This window comes from Tachyglossus aculeatus, chromosome 25 (genome assembly GCF_015852505.1).
Source record: "Tachyglossus aculeatus isolate mTacAcu1 chromosome 25, mTacAcu1.pri, whole genome shotgun sequence".
Taxonomy (NCBI): Eukaryota; Metazoa; Chordata; class Mammalia; order Monotremata; family Tachyglossidae; genus Tachyglossus; species Tachyglossus aculeatus.
In genome coordinates this window covers 5,456,788-5,481,650 of record NC_052090.1, presented here as the reverse complement: position 1 = coordinate 5,481,650, position 24,863 = coordinate 5,456,788, and the positions used below count along the sequence as shown (strand labels likewise).

At 50.1% G+C, this 24,863-nt stretch overlaps 1 protein-coding gene across 1 annotated transcript in view; it reads right to left on the bottom strand.

Moving 5' to 3' along the window:
• The window catches only part of LAMA3 (laminin subunit alpha 3), a 203,758-nt gene that overhangs the window by 81,547 nt on the left and 97,348 nt on the right, over positions 1-24,863 (bottom strand). Inside the window, exons 29-40 of the mRNA XM_038766444.1 lie at positions 23,986-24,130; positions 23,608-23,734; positions 23,356-23,495; positions 22,625-22,740; positions 21,234-21,445; positions 20,609-20,813; positions 14,254-14,398; positions 12,297-12,437; positions 10,107-10,268; positions 7,985-8,086; positions 7,290-7,373; positions 1,169-1,399 (exon numbers count right to left, since the gene is read on the bottom strand). Of these exons, the coding sequence (XP_038622372.1) occupies positions 1,169-1,399; positions 7,290-7,373; positions 7,985-8,086; positions 10,107-10,268; positions 12,297-12,437; positions 14,254-14,398; positions 20,609-20,813; positions 21,234-21,445; positions 22,625-22,740; positions 23,356-23,495; positions 23,608-23,734; positions 23,986-24,130 (1,810 nt within the window). The remainder of the gene's footprint in view (positions 1-1,168; positions 1,400-7,289; positions 7,374-7,984; positions 8,087-10,106; positions 10,269-12,296; positions 12,438-14,253; positions 14,399-20,608; positions 20,814-21,233; positions 21,446-22,624; positions 22,741-23,355; positions 23,496-23,607; positions 23,735-23,985; positions 24,131-24,863) is intronic.

Genomic DNA, 24,863 nt, shown 5'->3' with positions numbered 1-24,863 from the left:
TCCCCCAACCCCCGGAGCACTGGACTCTGGATTCTGGGTGGGCATTTGGAAGCCTTGGTACTTACTCACCTCTTCGGAGGAAAAGGAGTCTTCTTTCCAAGGTGGAGGTGGTGAAGGTTTCCTCTAGGGCAACTCCACAGGTGCCCCCCCCCACCTCCTCAAAGCCCCCTCCTCGACCTCCTTGGGCCCCCAAAACACTCCCCACCCTTGCTGACACCTTTTCTGGGCTGGGAACTTGGGTCCCTTTCTTGAGGGAAGATCTGCTCCCCTCAAAGGACCAAACAACCACAGTACCTCATTCCCCCTGCTCCCTAAGGCACAGATATCTCCAATTTAGGCCCCCAAGCTCAGCTTTCTGCCTTGGGGAAACTGGCTCCGCCTCGCCCCTTCCCCACCCATTGACAATAACGACAACTGCGGTGTCCATGTGCTGATAATAATAGTAATAATAAGAAGAATTGTAGTATTTCTCAAGTGCTTACTATGTGCCAGGCATTGTACTAAACACTGGGGTAGATGCAAGCAAATAGGGTTGGACAGAGTCCCTGTCCCACATGGGGCTCACAGTCGTAATCCCCATTTGACAGATGAGGTAACTGAGGCACAGAGAAGTGACTTGCCCAAGGTCACACACCAGATGAGTGGCGGAGTCAGGATTAGAATCCAGGTCCTCCTGACTCCTTGGCCGGGCTCTATCCACTAGGCCACGCTGTTACACCCCGGGCACTGTGCCAAGTGCTGGGTTATTAATAATAATAATAATAATAATGATGATGATGGCATTTGTTAAGCACTTACTATGTGCAATGCACTGTTCTAAGAGCTGGAGGGGAGATACAAGGTGATCAGGTTGTCCCACGGGGGGCTCGCAGTCTTAATCCTCAGTTTACAGATGAGGTAACTGAGGCACCGAGAAGTGACTTGCTCAAGGTCACACAGCAGCCATGTGGCACAGCCAGGATTAGAACCCATGACCTCCAGATTCCCAAGCCGGGTGGGGCTTGGTCTCTTGGAAGGGAGGTCCGGGTGGCCACAGTCCGGAGGGCACTGTCCCTCCCCCGGCCTCTCCCAGGAAGGAGAACCAGCCTCTCTCTCCACCAGCTGCCGGGTGAAGTCGAAATATGCCTCACCCGTGAGCCGGAGCACCGCCCGAGGAAAAATGTCCCACCTGACATGAGTCACCGGCCGAGCCACTGGGGCAGAAGCACCGCTCCACTTGGGGGGCCTTGCTTCCACTGCCCGAACTGCTGGCTTCCTCCAGCCCCACCTCGCCCAGCGATAACCGCTGCGTCTCGGCGAAGTACAGCCCTCTGATGTGTAAGCCGTCCAGTCTAGACAGGATCGTCATCAGCTCGGCTCTGGAGACCCGGGCGTTGCCGCTGGCGTGTCGGAAGTTGTCCTATACAGGAAAGACCCAGACCTACAGTGAATAACTCCCAGGAAGGGGAAAAATTCCAATCAAATTCCCGAGGCAGAAGCCCAGCCAGGAGCTACACTACAATCCTCGTGTGAGCCCCGTGAGGGACAGGGACGGTGTTTAATTCTCATCTGTGTATTTTCTCTCATTACTTAGTACCGTTCTCCAACAGTAATAATGATAATAATTATTGCACTTAGGTGCTTACTCTAGGCCAAGCATTGTTATAAGTGCTGGGGGTAGATACGAGATGATTAGCTCACACTCTTAATCCCCATTTCACAAATGAGCAATTGAGGCACAGAGAAATGAAGCGACTTGCCCAAGGAAATAATAATTATAATAATAATAATTATGGTACTTGTATTAAGTGCTTACTATGTGCCCAGCACTGTTCTAAGCGCTGGGGTAGATACAAGTTAATCAGGCTGTACGCAGTTCCTATCCCACGTGGAGCTCTCACTCAATCTCCATTTTACAGATGAGGTAACTGAGGCACAGAGAAATGAAGCGACTTGCCCAAGGAAATAATAATAATAATAATAATAATTATGGTACTTGTATTAGGTGCTTACTACGTGCCCAGCACTATTCTAAGTGCTGGGGTCGATACAAGCTAATCAGGCTGGACCCAGTTCCTATCCCACGTGGAGCTCTCACTCTTAATCTCCATTTTCCAGATGAGGTAACTGAGGCACAGAGAAATGAAGTGACTTGCCCAAGGAAATAATAATAATTATTATTATTATGGTACTTGTATTAAGTGCTTACTATGTGCCCAGCACTGTTCTAAGCGCTGGGGTAGATACAAGCTAATCAGGCTGGACCCAGTTCCTATCCCACGTGGAGCTCTCACTCTTAATCTCCATTTTACGGATGAGGTAACTGAGGCACAGAGAAATGAAGCGACTTGCCCAAGGCAATAATAATAATAATAATAATGGTACTTGTATTAAGTGCTTTGTAAATGCTGGGGTAGGTACAAGCTAATCAGGCTGGATGCAGTTCCTATCCCACGTGGAGCTCTCACTCTTAATCTCCATTTTCCAGATGAGGTAACTGAGGCACAGAGAAGTGAAGTGACTTGCCCAAGGTGTCACAGCAGACATATGGAGGAGCCGGGATTAGACTCCCAGGCCCATGGCATGCCCTATCCGCTAAACCACGTTGCTTCTCAGATAGCATTTAATAACTACTATCGCTACTTGAGGGAAGGGATTGTGTCTACTAACTATTGTACCCTCCAAAATGCTCGTACAGTGCTCTGCACAGAGTAGACTGCAAGCTCCTTGAGGGCGGGTTTAACAAGCCCGTTGTTGGGTAGGGACCGTCTCTATATGTTGCCAACTTGTACTTCCCAAGCGCTTAGTACAGTGCTCTGCACACAGTAAGCGCTCAATAAATACAATTGAATGAATTAATATTGTACTCTCCCAAGCAAGGAAAGTAGCATGGCCTTGTGGAAAGAACTCAGGCCTGGGCATCAGAGGACCCGGGATCTAATCCCAACTCTGCCACTTGTCTGCTGTGTGACCTTGGGCCATTCACTTAATTTCTCCGTGCCTCAGTTACCTCATCTGTAAAATGGGGATCGACTGTGAGCGTCATATAGGACGTGGACTGTGTTCAACCTTGTAACTACCCCATTGTATCTACATGCTACCCCCTTGTATCTACCCCAGGAGAAGCAGCATGGCCCAGGGGGAGCCCGGGCTTTGGAGTCAGAGGTCATGGGTTCAAATCCTGGCGCCACCAGTTGTCGGCTGTGTGACTTTGGGCAACTCACTTAACTTCTCTGGGCCTCAGTGACCTCATCTGTAAAATGGGGATTAAGACTGTGAGCCCCCAGGGGGACAACCTGATCACCTGGTAACCTCCCCAGCGCTTAGAACAGTGCTTTGCACATAGTAAACGCTTAATAAATGCCATCATCCTTATTATTATTATTGCTAAATTCAGGGCCTGGTGCATAGTAAGCATGCAACAAATACCAGTGAAAAAAGTGCTTAGCACAGTACTCTGCGCACAGTAAGTGCTCAATAAATACAATTGATTAATTGCCTGATTGATTATCCAATAAACTACTTCTCTCCCCTTCTTCAAAGCCCTTCTGAGATCGCATTTCCACCAGGAGACTTTCCCTAAAGTATCACTAATCTCCCCACTTCATATCCCCCATTTACCACTCCAGCCTTTCCAGTGAAATTCCTTACTATGTGCACTGTACTTGGCCATTGGGAGGGTACAATACCTAAGAGAAGCAGCATGACGTAATAATAATAATAATGATGGCATTTATTAAGCGCTTACTATGTGCAAAGCACTGTTCTAAGCGCTGGGGAGGTTACAAGGTGATCAGGTTGTCCCACAGGGGACTCACAGTCTCAATCCCCATTTTACAGATGAGGTAACTGAGGGCCAGAGAAGTTAAGTGACTTGCCCAAAGTCACACAGCCTGGGAGTCAGGAGGTCATGGGTTCTAATCCCAGCTCTGCCACCTGTCTGCTGTGTGACCTGGGGCAAGTCACTGAACTTCTCTGGGCCTCGGTTACCTCATCTGCAAAATGGGGATTGAGACTGTGAGCCCCCCCGTGGGGCAGGGACTTTGTCCATCCCGATTTGCTTGTATTCACCCCAGCTCCTAGTACAGCGCCTGGCACATAGTAAGTGTTTTAGAAATACCATGATACAATATGATGATGATTCTTTTAAGTGCTTACTATGTGCCAGGCATTGTAGTAAGTGCCTGGGTGTTATACAACCTAATGAGATTGGACGCAGTCCATGTCCCAGCTTAGGCTCAGAGTTTAGATTTAGTCTGCCATGGCAGGCCCTGAATGGAGGCTCGAACAATCAAGAGTACGGGCCTGGGCGTCAGAGGACCTGGGTCCTAAACCCGGCTAGGCCACACGTCTGCTATCTTATCTTGGGCAAGTCCCTTCACTTTCTCTATGCCTGCGTTCTGTAAAATGTGGATTTTGGATTAAAGTCCAGGTCCTCTGCCACCCAGGAGTGTCTTCTTTCCACTAGGCCATGCTGCCCTTTGAACCCAAAGCTCAGCTGGGTCTATCCGGCACCTACGCTTGGTCACATAATTGCTTCTCAAATTGAGGCAATATTTTTCAAAGTATTTCTTTTCCAACTGGGAATTCCTTGTTCCTTAACAGCCATTCTATTCGTTCATGCAAAAGTCCCTATGAAGCACTTTAAATATTGGGGGCGAGACAGTAATAATAATAATAATGATAATGATGGCATTTGCTAAGCACTTAACTATGTGCAAAGCACTATTCTAAGTGCTGGGGAGGTTACAAGGTGGTCAGGTTGACCCACGGGGGGCTCACAGTCTTAATCCCCATTTTACAGATGAGGTAACTGAGGCGCAGAGAAGTGAAGTGACTGGCCCAAACTCACACAGCTGACAAGTGGAGGAGCCGGGATTAGAACCCATGACCTCTGACTCCAAAACCCAGGCTTGTTCCACTGAGCCACGCTGCTTCGTGGCTGAGGTGAGATTACGAGATAACCAAGTCAGACCTGTCTCTGCCTCAAGAGGGGCTCATATTCCTATTTTATTCCTATTTTAAAGGTCAGAAAACTGACACAAAGGGGAGGGTGACTTGCCTAGGGTTACTCAACAGGCCAACGGAAAAGCCAGGTCTCCTGGCTCCCAGCCCCTGCTCTATTTTCCAGTACCCGGAGAACACTTCTGTGAACAAAGGTGCACAATAAAAGCACAAAACATGATGCCCTGCCCTGAGGAACTTTCTCTAATCGTAAAATGGAGGAGAGGGAATCTGTAGAAACAATAAGGCAAGGAGGAAAAGCAGTGCTTGTGTACAGACAATAGGGGTGGGAACCAGAGGACCTGGGTTCTAATCTTATTTGCTGTTTGACACTGAGCAAGTCGCTTCACTTCTCTGTGCCTCAGTTACCTCACATGTAAAATGGGGATTAAGACTGTGAGCCCCGTGTGGGACATGGATTGGTCCAATATGATTATCTAGATCTAACCCAGGATTTAGTACACTGCCCGGCACATAGTGAGTGCCAAACAAATACCATAAAGCAAAACAAAACAGAAAGTACACATATGGCCAGTTAAAACTCAGTACAGGAAAACAAATGAATAAATGGGTAATTAACAAAGTACATTCATTCATCAACGGGTGCTTGGGCTGATTGTTGCAAAGACATATGTACTATTCATTTTGTCAATGATGTGCTTCTAGCTTTACTTCTATTTATTCTGAAGACTTGACACCTGACCACATGTTTTGTTTTGTTGTCTGTCTCCCCCTTCTAGACTGTGAGCCCATTGTTGGGTAGGGACCGTTTCTATATGTTGCCAACTTGTACTTCCCAAGCGCTTAGTACAGTGCTCTGCACACAGTAAGCACTCAATAAATATGATTGAATGAATGAATGAATGAATGAAAGACATGACTAGGGCAGCACCTCCTGGAGAAGGGGGATTTTTCAGTCAGTTAATTGTATTTATTGAATGCTTACTGTAAGCAGAGCACTGTACTAAGTGCTTGGGAGAGTACAATGTAACAGCATAATGGACACATTCCCTGCCCACAACAAGTTTACAGTCTACAGGGGGAGACAGACATTAATATAAATAAAGGACAGATATGTTACGTACTTAAGTGCTGTGGGGCTGGGAGAGGGGGTGAATAAAGGGAGCATGTCAGGGTGAAGCAGAAGGGAATGGGAGAAGAGGAAAGGAGGTTTCTGGATTTCTGAAGGTGGATGAGAAAGATTTGAGAAGCGAGGAAATTTTTTGGCAGGGGGAAGGGCATTGGAGATGGAAATGAGGGGCAGAAAGAAGATTCTTTGGGAGGAGGAACGTATGTGAGTTGGAGAACTGTCGATAGAACCTCTCAAACACTCAACATTATTTCTTACTCTGTGTAAGAACACAGTTCTAAGTGCTTGGGAGAATTCAATGGACTTAGTAGACACGATTGCTGTTTACAATCCACTTGGGGAGACGGACGCTGAAATAAATTACAGGTGGGGGAAGCAAGTGAGTTGAAATGTATGTACGTAAGTGTTCTGGTGGGGAGGAGCTGGGGTGAGGACCCGAGTGAATAGATGACGCAGTAGAGGAGAAAATAAGGGGAAGAGATGAGAGCTTCATCAGGATGGCAGGAGATGGACTGTGGGAAGGAGGAGACGGAATGTTAGGAGGGCTTTGAAACTGGGGAGAGCATTGGCCTGTCAGGGAGTTTCAGACACAGGTCGGGTAGATGATGAGACAGAATGAGGCCCCGTGACTAGATTGGCGTCACAGGAGTGAAGCATCCGAGCCGGGGATTAGTTGGAGAGGAAGCTAGAGAGAGGGGAATGAGCTGATGGAGTGCAGATAGGAGTGAGCAGCTGGAAAACCTCTCAGGTCCTGTGCTCCTGCCTGATGCTCAGGCAACGATCAGTACAATCAGTACAGTGTAGTCTTTGATGGAACTGCCATTTTGGATTCAACAGAATCAAACAGGCATGCCAACTCGAGGGGCGGCACAGCCTAGTGGAAAAAACTGGGGCCTGAGAGCCAGGAGGGCCTGGGTTCTAATTCTGGCTCTGCCGCTTGTCTGCTGTGTGGATCTTGGGCCAGTCACTTCACGTCTCTGTGCCTCTGTTTCCTCTTCTGTAACATGAGGATTCAATGCCTGTTCTCCCGCCTACTTAGACTGTGAGCTCCACGAGGGCAGGGACTGTGCCGGACTGATTAACTTGCGTCTATCCCAGCATTTCACAAAGCACTTAACTATAATAATAAAAATAATATTAATAATAATAATAATCATCATCATCATCATGATACGTGAGCCTTAATCTTAAACCGAGCCATTCGGCCATTCCTCACCTCCAGCAACTGCACGCGACCATAATACCTCCGGTCTGGCAGTGGATGGCTTGGGTCTAGGTAGGCGATTTTCATCTGCTGCCCCTGTTTAGAGATGAGCAAATGGTTTAGACATTCCTCCCCGCCTTCAAAGTCTCACTGAAGGTGCATCTCCTCCAAGAAGCCTTCCCTAAGCCCTCCTTTCCTCTTCTCACACTCCCTTCTGTGTCGCCCTGACTTTCTCCCTTTATTCACCCCCCGTCCCAACCCCTCAACACTTATGCAACCTCTGTCTCCCCCTTTAGATTGTAAGCCCATTGTGGGCAGGGACTGTGTCTTTTTATTGGTGTACTGTATTCTCCCAAGCGCTTAATACCGTGTTCTACACACAGTAAGCACGCAAATAAGATTGACTGACTGATTTCTGTATCACCCATGCTATCCAAACGGGGACCCTACCTGCTGGGTGTGTTCACATGTTTTAGGGGGAGCGGGGGGGGCAGAGGGCCTGGCTAGAAGCGGCCCGGCTGTCCAGAAATATTCCCAGAAAGGATGGTCTGTGTAAGTCTGAGTTTACAGCGGCCAGCGCCTTCCCCCCAGGGCTGGGATGACTTGTCATCTGCCGGCCGAGACTACACAGCTCAAATGTGGCCAAACCTCCCTGGCCTGGGAGGGTGTGATGGGGGAGAGACCACCCCGTCGCCGCCGTGGCCTACCGTGAGCAATACGTCGGGTCTCTTTTCCAGAGGAACCATCCCCTCGCTGGGCAGGCCGAAGGACTTCACTTGGTAGGTGAGGAAACCGCCATAGGAGGAAACCTAGAGAGGTGGGAATGGGATGGGCAGTTGTCCCCTCTGTGCCAGATCCCTCCACTGACCCTCTCTGCCCACCTTCCACCCGGTGACACCCGATTCAGGCAAAACCGGATTGCGATGTCTCAATGGGGATTTGAACCACGTTTGGAAAAGGAAACCCACACTGTATTAGATTTTTGGGAGAGTACATCACAACAGTGTTGGTAGCCATGTTTCCTTCCCACAAGGAGCTTAGTGTCTAGAGGAAACAGGTCACAATGGACTAAGAGAACATGGAAAGGTTCCGGCCCAAATTCAACAAACCGATAACCATAAACTGTTGTTCAAGTTCCATTTGGGGAGACTCCAGTTTGTGTGACCCTTACAGTCTCCCTGGAGTCTGGGGTGGGGAGAGCAGGAAGGGGACAGGGAGGGAGGGGTCCAGCCACCTTCCTCTTCATTCTCCTTCTTCCAGATGCTTCCGCACCTCAATCGAGACTTAGGACCCCAACATTTGGCCCGAGGTGTGGCCAGGGTGTCCAGGACTAGTGCAGGAGGGAGGGGAAGCTGGGAAAGACAAAAAGCAGCCCGGGCTTGTGAGTCAAAAGGATCCGGGTCTAATTCCACCTCTGCCACTTGGCTGCTCTGTGACCCTGGGCAAGTCACTTCACTTCTCTGTGCATCTGGAAAATGGGGATTAAGACCGTGAACACCACATGGGACAGGGACTGTGTCCATCTTGATTTGCTTGTATTCATCCCAGCGCTTAGTACGGTGCCTGGCATATAGTAAGCGCTTAATAAATACTATCATCGTCATTATTACTAGGTGGGACATGGACTGTGTCCAACTTGACTAACTCATCTCCCCCAGCACTTAGCACAGTTCCTGGCACATAGTAAGCGGTTAACAAATACCATTTATTTTTTTAAAAAAGTGTCCCCGAGTCCTCTAGACTGTAAATGCCGTGTGGGCAGGGATCGTTTCTACCAACTCTGTTGCACTGTACTTTCCCAAGCACTTAGTAAAGTGATCTACTTTATGATTTACTGATGCCCAGAATGGGCAGGCCCAGTAGGGTCAGAGTCGGGGGTGAGGGCTCCAGCGAAGGGGACTTGCAGTCAAGTGTTACCCTAAGGATGTGGGTCAATTGGGCCTCTTAGATCTCCCACTGCCCCCAGCCCAGAGTGACCCTGTTGAAGAGTCCATCCCATGCCCCAATCCCTCCCTTGAAGCTCTGCTCTGTCAAACCTAATATCCATCTCCCTTTCTTATAAACGTCTGTCCCTCTCTCTTGACTGTGAGCTCATTGTGGGCAGGGAACGTGCACTGCCCTCTCTCAAGTGCTTAGTACACAGTTAGTGCTCAATAAATATGATTGATTGATTGATCGAAATCCCAGTCCCTCAGACTACTGCTGTCCAGTTGGCCTGTCCCAAGGGGACACGGTGCCCCAAGACTCCTCTACCGGACGGACCGAAAGGGCCAGAGGCTGAGGGGGCGGGGAGAGCTGTTCTTCACAGGAGATGCCAATCCAGTGCCCGCGGGCCCATTGTCTGACAAGATCAATGTGGTTGCCCTAAGACGAGGCTAGGCAGCTTCCTGAAAACAGCCTGTGAGTCACCATGAGAGGGCCCAGCTTTACATTTTCTTGGGTTTGGGATCACAAAAGCAAGTTTTGGCCCAGACTTGGAGCCGAGTTGGGCAAGTAAAGGCTGATGCATTAATCACCATGTGAGCGGTCATTTTCCTGGGGCAGGGGAGAGCAGGCCTAGCATGTACTTTTGGGGGGGACTGCAGGCCCCTGACCAAGAAAATGCTCCTCAGTTCCTTCCAAATTGTAGCAAAATGGCAAGTCCCATGTGGCACAAACCAACATTCTCAGAATTCTCCCAGGGAACCAATATCATGAAGTCCCTTGGTCGGGCAAATAGAGTTCCCTTCCCTCCACATGCTGGAAGAGTGCATTCTGGATTGGGCCTTCCCTATCCCGGTGATGGTGGCCATGGCCAGCCCAGGCCACAGCCTCCCCCGGGAGCCATACCTTGTCCCCCAGGTAGGACGGCGGGGCCATCCAGTAGACGCTGTGGGCGGAGGCGGGCAGCTCCTGGACGTCGGCCACCACGCTGCTGCTGCCAGGGTTGAAGGTGGTGGGGATGTCTGCCTGGTCTGCCAGCTTCAGGCGCCAGCCCATCATATCCACAAACTGCTCACGAGACACCAAGGCAGGATGTGAGGGGCCCGAAGCGGGCTTCCGATGCCCCGACAGACTGTGAGGTGGCACAGGGATGGCTCCCTGCCTTCCCAAGAGGCCTCAGAACTCCCCTGAGCCCCGCGTATTCCCCGTTTACAGCTGTGAGGACTGTGCAGACAACAGTCTCTCTCTCCCACGGTCTCCTTGGAGGAGTCTGGGCTACACTAACGCAGGCCAGTTCACTTTTCTACCATGCCCAGCAACACCCTTGTCCATTTTATGGGGGCCACCTTAGTTACGTTCAGGTAATACTAAAGCGCTGCAGCTGTATTTCCCATGGACGTAGCGTGGATAGCCTCTGAATGGTACTCATGAGGGGAGGAAATCATGAAACTGGATGGAAAGGTGAAAAGCAGCACGGCCAATTGGAAAATATCTGGGCCCGGGAGTCGGAGGACCTGGGTTCTAATCTCAGCTCTTCCGAGTGCTTGCTGTGTGACCTTGGGCAAGTCTCAACTGCTCTGTGCCTCAGTTTCCTCAACTGAAAATGGGGATTAAATACCTGTTCCCCCTCCTGCAGGACAGGGACTGGGCCCGACCTAATTAACTGGTACTTACCCCAGCGCTTAAAACAGTGCTTAGTACGGTGCTCTGCATACAGTAAGCACTCAATAAATACAATTGATTGATTGATTGATTAACAAGCACCATAAAAGAGCAGGCTGGAGAGGAAGGACGTGAAAAGCCTGAGAGGTCTGGTCCCACAGGATGACGGGAGACTGTAAGCTCCTTGTGGGGAAGGATCATGTCTACCACCTCTCCCGCACTTCCCCAAGTGGTTTTGGTACAGTGCTCTGCACACAGTAGGCATTCAATAAATACAGATAGTATGGGGTTGGCTGGCTCATGCTCTCGTACACGTTAGAAAGGACCTGAGCTTGATGTTCATCTTTGGCTGGCAAAATCAGTGGTGGGAAGAACTGGGATGGGAAGGAGAGGAGGAAGTGGAGAGAAGAACAGGACAAAGGCCATTATGGTCACATTCTGTGAGCCATTTGCTGCTCTCTCAGAGTATTTTCCTCACTCATCTTCGAAGGAATCGAGTGAAGCAGCCTGACAGGCTGGTGAGGGCCAGGGCATTGCATCCCTTCTCAAGGAGAGAGAAGCAGCAGGGCCTAATGGAAAGAGCACGGGCCTCGGAGACAGAGGAAGTGGATTCCTGTATATGTGTATATATGTTTGTACATATTTATTACTCTATTTTATTTGTACATATTTACTCTATTTATTTTATTTTGTTAATATGTTTTGTTCTGTTCTCCGTCTCCCCCTTCTAGACTGTGAGCCCGCTGTTGGGTAGGGACCGTCTCTATATGTTGCCAACTTGTCTGTAAATTCATTACGGACAGGGAATGTTTCTGTCTATTGTTATACTGTACTCTTGAAAGCGCTTACTACAGTGCTCTGCACACAGTAAGCGCTCAATAAATACGATTGAATGAATGAATGAATTCTAATATCAGCTCTGCCACTCGCCTTCTAGGTGACCTTAGGCTCGTCCTCTAGTCTGTAAATTCACTACGGACAGGGAATGTTTCTGTCTATTGTTATACTGTACTCTTCCAAGCGCTTAGTATAGTACTCTGCACATGGTAAACTCCAGCGCTCAATAAATACGATTGATTGATTGATTGATGGTAAATCAATCAATCAATCAATCGTATTTATTGAGCGCTTACTGTGTGCACAGCACTGTACTAAGCACTTGGGAAGTACAAGTTGGCAACATATATTGGTAAATGCTCTATAAACACGATTGAATAGACTTCAAGACTTCTCTGTGCCTCAGTTACCTCATCTGTAAAAATGGGGATTAAATCCTACTCCCTCCTACTTACGACTGTGAGCCCCACGTGGGACAGGGACTGTGGCCCAACCAGGTGATCTTGTATCTGCCCCAGCGCTTAGTACAATGCTTGGCACATAGTAAGCACTTAACAAGTGCCATAAAAAAAGAGCGGCAGCTCCCGTTTCTCATACCTTGGTCCTCCGCTTCTCTGAGCTCTGACAAGGCACGTTGGCTCCAAAACAAAAGCAGCTGATGCAGCCTTTGGGGTTCTTGGGGTCCAAGTAAAATGACCCCTTCCGGCAGACGTTACACTCCACTCCTTCCACGTTCTCCTGGCGGGGAGGAAAAGGTTACAATCCACCAGTGAATCTTAAACTGGGTGACACCTTGGGTCGGTTTGCCGCTTTGATTTTCCCCAAAGCCTTTCGTATCAATCGCCTCATTTCAGCTTCACCTCGTGAGGCGGATATTCAACGCATCCTCGTTCTACAGTCAAGGCCGGAGAGGCTGGGAAGGTCAGTGGCGGGGCCGGGAATGTAATGGAGGTCTCCGGGGGCTCTCCCTCTTCAACCGTCTCTATATGTTGCCAACCTGTACTTCCCAAGCGCTTAGTCCAGTGCTCTGCACACAGTAAGTGCTCAATAAGTACGACTGAATGAATGAATGAATGACTAGACCAGGCCAGCTCCAGGCTCATGGGCATAGCAGCCTCACTGTGTCTGCTTATTGTTTCAGTACAATATTAACTTATCGGAGAAGCAGTGTGGCTCAGTGGAAAGAGCCCGGGCTTTGGAGTCAGAGGTCATAGGTTCAACTCCTGGCTCTGCCAACTGTCAGCTGTGTGACTTTGGGCAAGTCACTTAATTTCTCTGTGCCTCAGTTACCTCATCTTTAAAATGGGCATTAAAACTGTGAGCCCTGCGTGGAACAACCTGATCACCTTGTAACCTCCCCAAGCTCTCAGAACAGTGCTTTGCACATAGTAAGCGCTTAATAAATGCCATCACTATTATTATTATTAAGACTGTGAACCCCATGTGGGACAACCTGATCACCTTGTATCTGCCCCCCAGCGTTTAGAACAGTGCTTGGCACATAGTAAGCGCTTAACAAATACCATTATTATTATTATTATTATTATTATTATTAAGACTGTGAGCCCCATGTGGGACAACCTGATCACCTTGTATCTCCCCCCCAGTGCTTAGAACAGTGCTTGGCACATAGTAAGTGCTTAACAAATACCATCATTATTATTATTATTAAGACTGTGAGCCCCATGTGGGACAAACTGATCACCTTGTATCTCCCCCCCAGCGCTTAGAACAGTGCTTGGCACATAGTAAGCACTTAACAAATACCATCATTATTATTATTATTAAGACTGTGAGCCCCATGTGGGACAACTGATCACCTTGTATCTCCCCCTCAGCATTTAGAACAGTGCTTGGCACATAGTAAGCGCTTAACAAATACCATCATTATTATTATTATTAAGACTGTGAGCCCCATGTGGGACAACCTGATCACCTTGTATCTCCCCCCCAGCGTTTAGAACAGTGCTTGGCACACAGTAAGCGCTTAACAAATACCATCATTATTATTATATTAAGACTGTAAGCCCCATGTGGGACAATCTGATCACCTGTATCTCCCCCCCCCCACACACAGCGTTTAGAACAGTGCTTGGCACATAGTAAGCACTTAACAAATACCAAAATTATTATTATTATTATTACAGTGCTCTGCACACAGCAGTGAATACAACTAACTGCCTGATGGGCAGAGCCAGGTTTACTGGTGGTGTTGTCCCTACACCCTCAGGGTGGGCTGACCTCACTCGATCCCAGTCCTTGGAGAATGGGCAGAGCCAGGCTGACTGGTGAGCTTCTACCGCTGGGAATAGGGTAACCGGCTTCCACCAGGCCACGTCCTTGCTCGTGGGCACAGTGGTCTGCGAAGATGGGCAGAGCCATTCATTCAATCGTCCTTATTGAGCGCTTACTGTGTGCAGAGCACTGTACTGAGCGCTTGCGAAGTCCAAGTTGGCAACATCTAGAGACGGTCCCTACCCAACAGTGGGCTCACAGTCGAAAGCCAGGCTGGGAGGTGAGCTCCCGCCCCCGGGGGTGGGCTGACCGCGCTCACCTTGCAGAGGCAGGCCCCCGTCCGGGGGTCGCAGACGGCCGGCTCCGTCCCGCCGTGATGACAGTTGCAGGGGGCGCAGTCCGGAAAGCCGGAGAATCCGGGTGCGCAGCGATCGCACCGCCGCCCTTCCACTCCGGCCTTGCACCTGGGCCCGGCCCCGACGAAGACGTAGAGAACAAACCATCGACAAGATTTACTTGTACATATTTACTATTCTATTTATTTTATTTTGTTAACATGTTTTTTTTTGTCGTCTGTGAGCCCACTGTTGGGTAGGGACCGTCTCTATATGTTGCCAACTTGGACTTCCCAAGTGCTTAGTGCAGTGCTCTGCGCTCAACAAATACAATTGAATGAATTTACTATTCTATTTATTTTATTTGGTTAATATGTTTTGTTTTGTGGTCTGTCTCCCCCTTCCCGACTGTGAGCCCGCTGTTGGGTAGGGACCGTCTCTATATGTTGCCAACTTGGACTTCCCAAGTGCTTAGTACAGTGCTCGGTGCTCAATAAATACAATTGAATGAATTTACTATTCCATTTGTTTTATTTGGTTAATATGTTTTGTTTTGTCATCTGTCTCCCCCTTCCCGACTGTGAGCCCGCTGTTGGGTAGGGACCGTCTCTATATGTTGCCAACTTGGACTTCCCAAGTGCTTAATACAGTGCTCTGCGCACAATAAATACGATTGAATGAATTTACTACTCATTTTATTTTGTTAATATGTTTTGTTTTGTCATTTGTCTCCCCCTTCTCGACTGTGAGCCCGCTGTTGGGTAGGGACCGTCTCTATATGTTGCCAACTTGGACTTCCCAAGCGCTTAGTATAGTGCTCTGCACACGGTAAGCGCTCAATAAATACGATTGAATGAATTTACTATTCTATTTCTTTTATTTTGTTAATATGTTTTGTTTTGTTGTCTGTCTCCCCCTTCTCGACTGTGAGCCCGCTGTTGGGTAGGGACCGTCTCTATAAGTTGCCAACTTGGACTTCCCAAGCGCTTCGTACAGTGCTCTGCACACAGTAAGCGCTCAATAAATACGATTGAATGAATGAATCATCACAAGACACGTGTTCCACCCTCCCCTGGGCCACGTTTCAAGTTGGGGGCCATTCAGAGCGAATTACAGGAACCTGGGCAACGCCCTCTCGGTGCTCAGACACAAGGCAGAGGGATCTCCCGGTGACGACCATCTAAATAATTATAATAATGATGGTATTTGTTAAGCGCTCACTATGTGGCAGGCACTGTACTAAGCGCTGGGATAGATACAAGCAAATCAAGTTGGACACAGTCCCCGTCCCATGTGGGGGCTCACAGTCTCAATCCCCATTTTATGAAAAGCGGTGTGGCTTAGTGGATAGAGCACGGGTGTGGGAATCAAAGTCATGGGTTCTAATTCATTCATTCAATTGTATTTATTGAGCGCTTACTGTGTGCAGAGCACTGTACTAAGCACTTCGGAAGTCCAAGTCGGCAACATATAGAGATGGTCCCTACCCAACAGTGGGCTCACAGTCTAGGAGGGGGAGACAGACAACAAAACAAAACATATTAACAAAATAAAATAAATAGAATAAATATGTACAAGTAAAATAATAATAATAATAATAATAATGGCATTTGTTAAGCGCTTACTACGTGCAGAGCACTGTTCTAAGCGGTGGGGGGGATACAAGGTGATCAAGTTGTCCCATGTGGGGCTCACAGTCCCCCAGTCCCCATTTTACAGATGAGGCAACAGAGGCTCAGAGAAGTTAAGTGACTTGCCCAAGGTCACACAGCAGACATGCAGCGGAGTCGGGATTCGAACCCATAACCTCTGACTCTAAAGCCCGGGCTCTTTCCACGGAGCCACGCTGCTTCTCTTACAATGCGGGTAGGCAGAGCAAAGAGAGAAAGTGCATTTGGTTCAAGACAGCGAGGCCACAGATTCAGAAACATCCTAACGAACCAAAGGAATGCTCATTAGCCAAACAATATTCCCCAACATCCAGCTTCTGTACAGAAGGGCTTGTTTTAAATGAGCTTTCACCGTTTTAGCCCAGGTGGGAGAGACGAGTATTTCAGCCAAATCGTTTCTGAGTCATCTGAGGTAGGGAGAGCCCATTCTCGTGGCTGAAAAACCTACTTATTCCTCACAATGCTCATTCACGCTCGGGATCTGCTTATGGAAAAAAACCCCATCAGAGTTCCCACAACAACATACATGCATTCCTTAGACCGATTTTTAAGGCACGGCACATCGAATTGCCTCCGATGGCTTCATTTTACCTGCTGATTCCTTCACCGTGTGATCTCCGATTGCCGGTTACTTACTTTCAACACTGGATTTCCCGAACACACCCAGCGAAAGTCAACCTTAAGTCTTTCTGAGACTCAGTTTCAATCTCTCTCATTTTCCCACTTTCTCTCTCTCTCGGCATATTTAAATGTTTACTATATGCCAAGCACTGTACTGAGTATTTTGAGGTATAATAATAGCAACAGTAATAATTGTGGTATTTATTAATACCCACATTGGGCTCACACTCTCAATCCCCCTTCTAGACTGTGAGCCCACTGTTGGGTAGGGACCGTCTCTATATGTTGCCAACTTGTACTTCCCACGCGCTTAGTACAGTGCTCTGCACATAGTAAGCACTCAATAAATATGATTGAATGAATGAATGAATCCCCATTTTACAGATAAGGTAACGGAGGCACAGACTGAGAAGCAGTGTGGCTTAGTGAAAAGAACACAGGCTTGGGAGTCAGAGGTTGTGGGTTCTAATCCCGGCTCCGCCACCTGTCAGCTGCTTGACTTTGGGCAAGTCACTTCACTTCTCTGGGTCTCAGTTACCTCATCTGTAAAATGGGGATTAAGACCATGAGCCCCACGTGGGACAACCTGATCACCTTGTAATAATAATAATTATAATAATAATAATAGTATTTGCTAAGCGCTTACTATGTGCAAAGCACTGTTCTAAGCGCTGGGGGAGATATAAGGTGATCAGGTTGTCCCACATGGGGCTCACAGTCTTATCCCCATTTTACAGATGAGGTAACTGAAGCCCAGCATCAACCCCAGTGCTTAGATCAGCTTTGGGCAGATAGTAAGCACTTAACAAATACAATTATTATTATTATTACCCAAGCTTACACAGCAGATAAGTGGCAGAGCCTGGATTAGAGGCCACAACCTTCTGATTCCTGGCCCCAAGCTCTATCTACTATGCCATAATCAGGTTGGATATAATCCCCTAAACCACATGGGCCTCAAAATCTGGGGGAAAGGAAGAGCAGGCAGGTATTCAGTCCTATTTTACAGACAAGGAAACACAGGCCCAGAGACGTTATGTGATTTGACCAAGGTCACACAGCAGATAAGTGTTGGGGATGGGATTAGAATTCTGGCCTCCCGACTGCCAGACTCAGGCTCTTTCCACTAGACACACTGAGAAGCAGCGTGACTCAGTGGAAAGAGCCCGGGCTTTGATGTCAGGGGTCATGGGTTCAAATCCTGGCTCCGCCAATTGTCAGCTGGGTGACTTTGGGCAAGTCACTTCACTTCTCTGGGCCTCAGTTCCCTCATCTTTAAAATGGGGATGAAGACTATGAGCCCCGCCGTGGGACAACCTGATCACCTTATAACCTCCCCAGTGCTTAGAACAGTGTTTTGCACCTAGTAAATGCTTAATAAATGCCATTACAATAATAATTATTATTATTCCAATCTGGGTGCAGCCCTGGGTGGCCCCAGTGGGGACGGACAGGGCAGAGCCGAAATCCATTTTGATCTCGGATCTTGTTTGACGAGCACGACTCCTCGTTTCACCTGCGGCCAAGCATCGGAGAAAGCATATCCCCATAGCTCCCGCTCGCTGGCATCATGAAATTGAGAAGCAGCATGGCTCAGTGGAAAGAGCCGGGGCTTTGGAGTCAGAGGTCATGGGTTCAAACCCCGACTCCGCCACTTGTCATCTGTGTAACTTTGGGCAAGTCACTTCTCTGTGCCTCAGTTACCTCAACTGTAAAATGGGGATGAAGACTGTGAGCCCCATGTGGGACAACCTGATCACCTTGTAACCTCCCAAGCGCTTAATAAATGCCATCATTATTTATTGAGAAGCAGCATGGCTCAGTGGAAAGAGCCAGGTTTGGGAGTCAGAGGTCATGGGTTCTAATCCCGATTCCGCCATTTGTCATCTGTGTAACTTTGGGCAAGTCACTTCTCTGTGGACCACCCCCTTCTCCTCAACACGCTATCTGACCTTGGCTTCACAGACTCCGTCCTCTCCTGGTTCTCCTCTTATCTCTCCGGTCGTTCTTTCTCAGTCTCTTTTGCAGGCTCCTCCTCCCCCTCCCATCCTCTTACTGTGGGGGTTCCCCAAGGTTCAGTGCTTGGTCCCCTTCTGTTCTCAATCTACACTCACTCCCTTGGTGACCTCATTCGCTCCCACGGCTTCAACTATCATCTCTACGCTGATGACACCCAGATCTACATCTCTGCCCCTGCTCTCTCCCCCTCCCTCCAGGCTCGCATCTCCTCCTGCCTTCAGGACATCTCCATCTGGATGTCCGCCCGCCACCTAAAGCTCAACATGTCGAAGACTGAGCTCCTTGTCTTCCCTCCCAAACCTTGTCCTCTCCCTGACTTTCCCATCTCTATTGACGGCACTACCATCCTTCCCGTCTCACAAGCCCGCAACCTTGGTGTCATCCTCGACTCCGCTCTCTCATTCACCTGTCACATCCAAGCCGTCACCAAAACCTGCCGGTCTCAGCGCCGCAACATTGCCAAGATCCGCCCTTTCCTCTCCATCCAAACCGCTACCCTGCTCATTCAAGCTCTCATCCTATCCCGTCTGGACTACTGCACCAGCCTTCTCTCTGATCTCCCATCCTCGTGTCTCTCTCCACTTCAATCCATACTTCATGCTGCTGCCCAGATTATCTTTGTCCAGAAACGCTCTGGGCATATTACTCCCCTCCTCAAAAACCTCCAATGGCTACCGATCAATCTGCGCATCAGGCAGAAACTCCTCACCCTGGGCTTCAAGGCTCTCCTTCACCTCGCCCCCTCCTACCTCACCTCCCTTCTCTCCTTCTACTGCCCAGCCCGCACCCTCCGCTCCTCCACCGCTAATCTCCTCACTGTACCTCGTTCTCGCCTGTCCCACCAACGACCCCCGGCCCACGTCATCCCCCGGGCCTGGAATGCCCCCCCTCCCCACATCCGCCAAGCTAGCTCTCTTCCTCCCTTCAAGGCCCTGCTGAGAGCTCACCTCCTCCAGGAGGCCTTCCCAGACTGAGCCCCTTCCTTCCTCTCCCCCTCGTCCCCCTCTTCATCCCCCCATCTTACCTCCTTCCCTTCCCCACAGCACCTGTATATATGTATATATGGTTGTACATATTTCTCTATTTATTTATTTATTTATTTTACTTGTACATTTCTATCCTATTTATTTTATTTTGTTGGTATGTTTGGTTCTGTTCTCTGTCTCCCCCTTACTGTGAGCCCACTGTTGGGTAGGGACTGTCTCTATGTGTTGCCAATCTGTACTTCCCAAGCGCTTAGTACAGTGCTCTGCACATAGTAAGCGCTCAATAAATACGATTGATTGATTGATTGATTCTCTGTGCCTCAGTTACCTCATCTGTAAAATGGGGATGAAGACTGTGAGCCCCACGTGGGACAACCTGATCACCTTGTAGCCTTCCCAGAGCTTAGAACAGTGCTTTGCACATAGTAAGCGCTTAATAAATGCCATCATTATTTATTGAGAAGCAGCGTGGCTGAGTGGAAAGAGCCAGGTTTGGGAGTCAGAGGTCATGGGTTCTAATCCCGATTCCACTACTTGTCATCTGTGTAACTTTGGGCAAGTCACTTCTCTTTGCCTCAGTTCCCTCATCTGTAAAATGGGGATGAAGACTGCGAGCCCCATGTGGGACAACCTGATCACCTTGTAACCTCCCCAGAGCTTAGAACAGTGCTTTGCACATAGTAAGTGCTTAATAAATGCCATCATTATTTACTGAGAAGCAACGTGGCTCAGTGGAAAGAGCCGGGTTTGGGAGTCAGAGGTCATGGGTTTTAATCCCGATTCCGCCACTTGTCATCTGTGTAACTTTGGGCAAGTCATTTCTCTGTGCTTCAGTTACCTCATCTGTAAAATGGGGATGAAGACTGTGAGCCCCCCGTGGGACAACCTGATCACCTTGTAACCTCCCCAGCACTTAGAACAGTGCTTTGCACATAGTAAGCACTTAACAATGCCATTATTATTATTATTATGAAATCACCAGCCTCTCCTCTCAGGGGACCCTCCCCAGGAGCCCTAGGTCCAGGGGCCCGAGCGTGACTGACCGGCACTGACCGCTGCTCCCGTCACAGTCCGCGGCGGCAGACTCGCTCGTGCCGGCCAGAGAGCAGTTGCAGGCCAGACAGCCCGCCTGCGGGTGGTAGCTGAAGGAGTTCGGCTGGCACGTTTCGCACCCGGGTCGGACCGTCCCAGGCGGGCAGAGGCACCGGCCCGTCATCTCGTCGCAGAGCCGCCGGCCACAGTTGCACGCTGGTCAGGGGATAAAAGTTTCATGTCTTTAGGTTTGGGGATTTTTTTTGTGGTAAACTTTTACATTTTGGGGTATATTTCTTTCATCAAGAGGTCAGGCACTGGGAACACAGATGGGTAATAATTGGTAGCAAGAAAAGTCATAATGATAATAACAATAATGACTGGTATTTGTGAATCAATCAATGGAATTGATTAATAATAATAATAATGGCATGTTAAGCGCTTACTATGTGCAAAGCACTTTTCTAAGCACTGATAATAACGGCATTTACTAAGCGCTTACTATGTGCAAAGCACTGTTCTAAGCACTGGGGACGTTATAAGGTGATCAGGTTGTCCCACTTATGATGATGACTCTGGGGGGAAAATCCCCTACTGTGGAGGCCGGCATCATCCCGGGCCCCTCTGGCCACTCACCCTTGCAGGAGGGAAAGCCATAGTAGCCGGTTTGGCATCTGGTGCACTGGCGGCCGATGACGTTGGGTCGGCAGGGGCACTGCCCCCCTCGAGGGTTGCACTCCAGGTCAGTGGTCCCCGCTGGGTGACACTGGCAAGGCACGGCTCCGTCGTGGTAAGAGGCCACCAGGGAGATGGCGGAGTCCCAACAGAAGCCGGATGCGGTCGAGGGGCTGGGAGAGGACATCAACGGGGTCGACTCTGTCCTAGGCTGGGCTCACTCTTGGGAGGGAGCAGGGGTGGGGGGGCCTGCTTTAGGGGAGGGGGGCGGAGGGTACGGCGGCAGGCCACAGCCCACGAGGGATGATGATAATGACAGGGACATTCGTTCAGCTCTTACTATTCATTCATTCATTCAATCTTATTTATTGAGCGCTTACTGTGTGCCGAGCGCTTGGCAAGTCCAAGTTGGCAATGTATAGAGACGGTTCCTACCCGACAGTGGGCTCACAGCCTAGAAGATGTGCTAAGCACTGGACTAGGAGTTGAGCGGTCCAGGGCATTCTGACCCTGCTGACCCATCCCCAAGGGCGACTCTTGCAGCGATGCCCTATGGGCGGCCGATCAACGGTTGGGTCAGCACCCCGATGTTGTCACTTGGCAGTGTCCCCATCAGCCCTTAGGAGGGACCTTAGCGGCTTCCGTTCTGGCAGGGGATGGGGTGCAGAGAGAGCCAGAGAGGAGAGCTCCCTCTAATAATAATAATGTTGGTATTTGTTAAGGGCTTACTATGTGCCAAGCATTGGGGGAGATACAAGGTCATCAGGTTGTTCCATGTGGGGCTCACAGTCTTCACCCCCATTTTCCAGATGAGGGAACTGAGGCCCAGAGAAGTGAAGTGACTTGCCCAAGATCACACAGCTGACAAGTGGCGGAGCGGGGATTAGAACCCATGACCCCTGGCTCCCCAGCCCGTGCTCTTTCCACTGAGCCACGCTGCTTCTCTAGACCGAAAGCTCAGTGTGGGCGGGGGATGTGTCTGCTTATTGTTGTAGTGTACTCTCCCCAGGGCTTAGTACAGTGCTCGGCATGCAGTAAGAGCTCAATAAATAATGCTGGCATTTGTTAAGCACTTACTATGTGCAAAGCACTGTTCTAAGCGCTTGGGGGGATACAGGGTGATCAGGTTGTCCCACGTGGGGCTCACAGTCTTAATCCCCACTTTACAGGTGAGGTAGCTGAGGCTTAGAGAATTTTAAGTGACTTGCCCAAGGTCACACAGCAGACATGTGGCAGAGCTGGGATAAATATGATTGAATGAATGAATGAGGGGGAGCGGTCCCACTGCCACCCCAACAGTCTAATCACCCCAGCCCAGGGCAGGGGGAGGAGAAGGGAGGGGAGGTACTCACTCGATATAAAAGCCGTTGCCCCCACAGCTGTTGATGAAATCCACCGCCTTGTCCACTGGCTTCTCACGGAGAAGGTGGTAACTGTAGCTCTCGGCTGGGACTGCTAGAACGTGCACCTGGAAAAGACAGAATTCCTGTCCCAGCCAACAGAGTCCGTGGACTCTCTCCCTGGCTCCGGCTGGCCTTGACCCACCACAGGCTGGGCTTCAATCTACCCCCGGGATTTGCCTGCCCTGGCACACAGGGCACAGAAGCGCTTCACGAATGACCTTTTGGCTTAGTGGAAAGAGCACGGGCCCGGGAGTTGGAAAGACCTGGGCTCTAATCCCGGCTCTGCCACACGTCTGCTGTGTGACCTTAGGCGGGTCACTTCACTTCTCAGTTACCTCATCTGGAAAAGAGGGTGAGCCCCTTGTGGAACAGGGTCTGGGTCCAACCTGATTAACTTGTTTCTACCCCAGGGCTTAGAACAGTGCTTGGCACAAAGTCGGCGCTTGACAAGTACCATCACTTTTATTATTGTTTTCAAAGGCTAGGCCTGACTCGGCCTCCGTGGCTGGTGGGTGACGGATCAGGCTGAGGAGTGATGGGACATGGAAAGTCAAACGGGAAGGTCTCAAGCCCCCGCCGAGACCCTTGCTCCTTCCTGCCTTCCTTCCCCAGATTTTCTCTGGTTCTCCCAGCGGCGACAACGACCTCGAAACCCGATGGGTGGCGGAGGGGGATCGTACCAGCACCAAGGACTTGCCGTCCGGGACCCCCACGGTCACCGACACCTCCGGCTCCTGAAGGTCCAGCTCGACGTGGCCGTCTGCCATCACCTGGTCCCGGCAGCCGAAAACGTGGGGGCAGAAGGCCGCACTGAAGGAACCTGGATGCAGACAGATGAGGGGCAGGGGCCCGAGTGAGGGCAGGTTGACTCGGGGCATCCTCCTCCGCCGGGCCGGGGGCGGGAAGGGCACGGAGGGGCTCCGGCAGCTCACCTGTCCAGAGGCGACCGGCGTCCACGGCGACATGTGCCGGGAAGGTCGGGTGGTCTGGCTGGTAGAAGTGGACCACAAAGACGTATCTGCCGAGACGCGGCACTCTCCCCCGCAAGGTCATCTGGCTCTACAAATTCATTCGTTCATTCGCGCGCATTAATTGAGCTCTGTGCAGAGCACTGTACTAAGCGCTTGGGACAATATGATATAACAATAAACAGACACATTCCCTCCCCACGACGAGCTTACGGTCTAGAGAGGGAGATACGTTAATACAAATAAATAAAAGAGGAAAGAGAGAGCCCTTCGGTCCCAGTGGCCGCCAAGGCTAACCGTCGCTGCCCGGTTCAGGGTGGCTTCTCCACCGGGGTGGGCTACCTGGGGTGACTTTAAGGTGGCCCCGAGGATGGGCTGGGCGGAGGGAGGGAGTTCCTGTGGGGTGAGGGGCCGGTCCCCGCCACGCCGGGCCTCCAAAAGCAGCGTCCCCGGGGGCGTGTGATGCGCTGACGGGATGCAGGACACACTAAGGAGGAATGGAAAAAGGAACTGTTAGACCCTGGGAGGGTGGGGTGGCGCCCTGTCGGGACAAGGGGGTAGTCCCTCTGTTCCTCGTCCCCCTTGGGGAGATGGTGCCAATCTCCTGTTCCTCACCCTCTTTGGAGAGATGGGGCCGAGTCCCCGTTCCCAGTCCCCCTTGGAGAGATGGAGGTGGTCCCCAATTCCTGGGGATTGTAGTACCAGGGATGAGGATGGGAGAGGACAAAGTGTGAGGAGACAGGGAGCCTCGGGATGAATGGGGAAGGTGGGAATGGACCCCTCTTGAGGGGAAGAGGGAAGCGGGGTATTCCAGGTGAGAGGCATGACTTGGGAAGCAGAGCTGGAGAAAGGAGAGGCAGGAGGGAGCACAGGAGTCGGGGTTGGAGGCCTGCTACTCTGTCAAGATAGAGGGATTCCCTCTGCCACGATGTCACTCTGAGATCCCCTCTCCTATCCCAGGGTTCCCAGAGCTTGGTCCCTGCTGCCCACCTGATGTTCGGATGAGACTGAGGACTTGGGAAAGATGTCTAAAAAATGTCCCAACCCCCTCATGCTCCTGCATCTCCTTCCCTCTCCTCCCAATCCACCAATCAGTGGTACTTATCAAGTGCTTACAGTGTGCAGGGAGCTTTACTAGATGCTTGAGAGAGTACATTATAACAGAGTTGGTAGAGAAGCAGCGTGGCTTAGTGGATAGAGCAAGGGCCTGGGATCAGAAG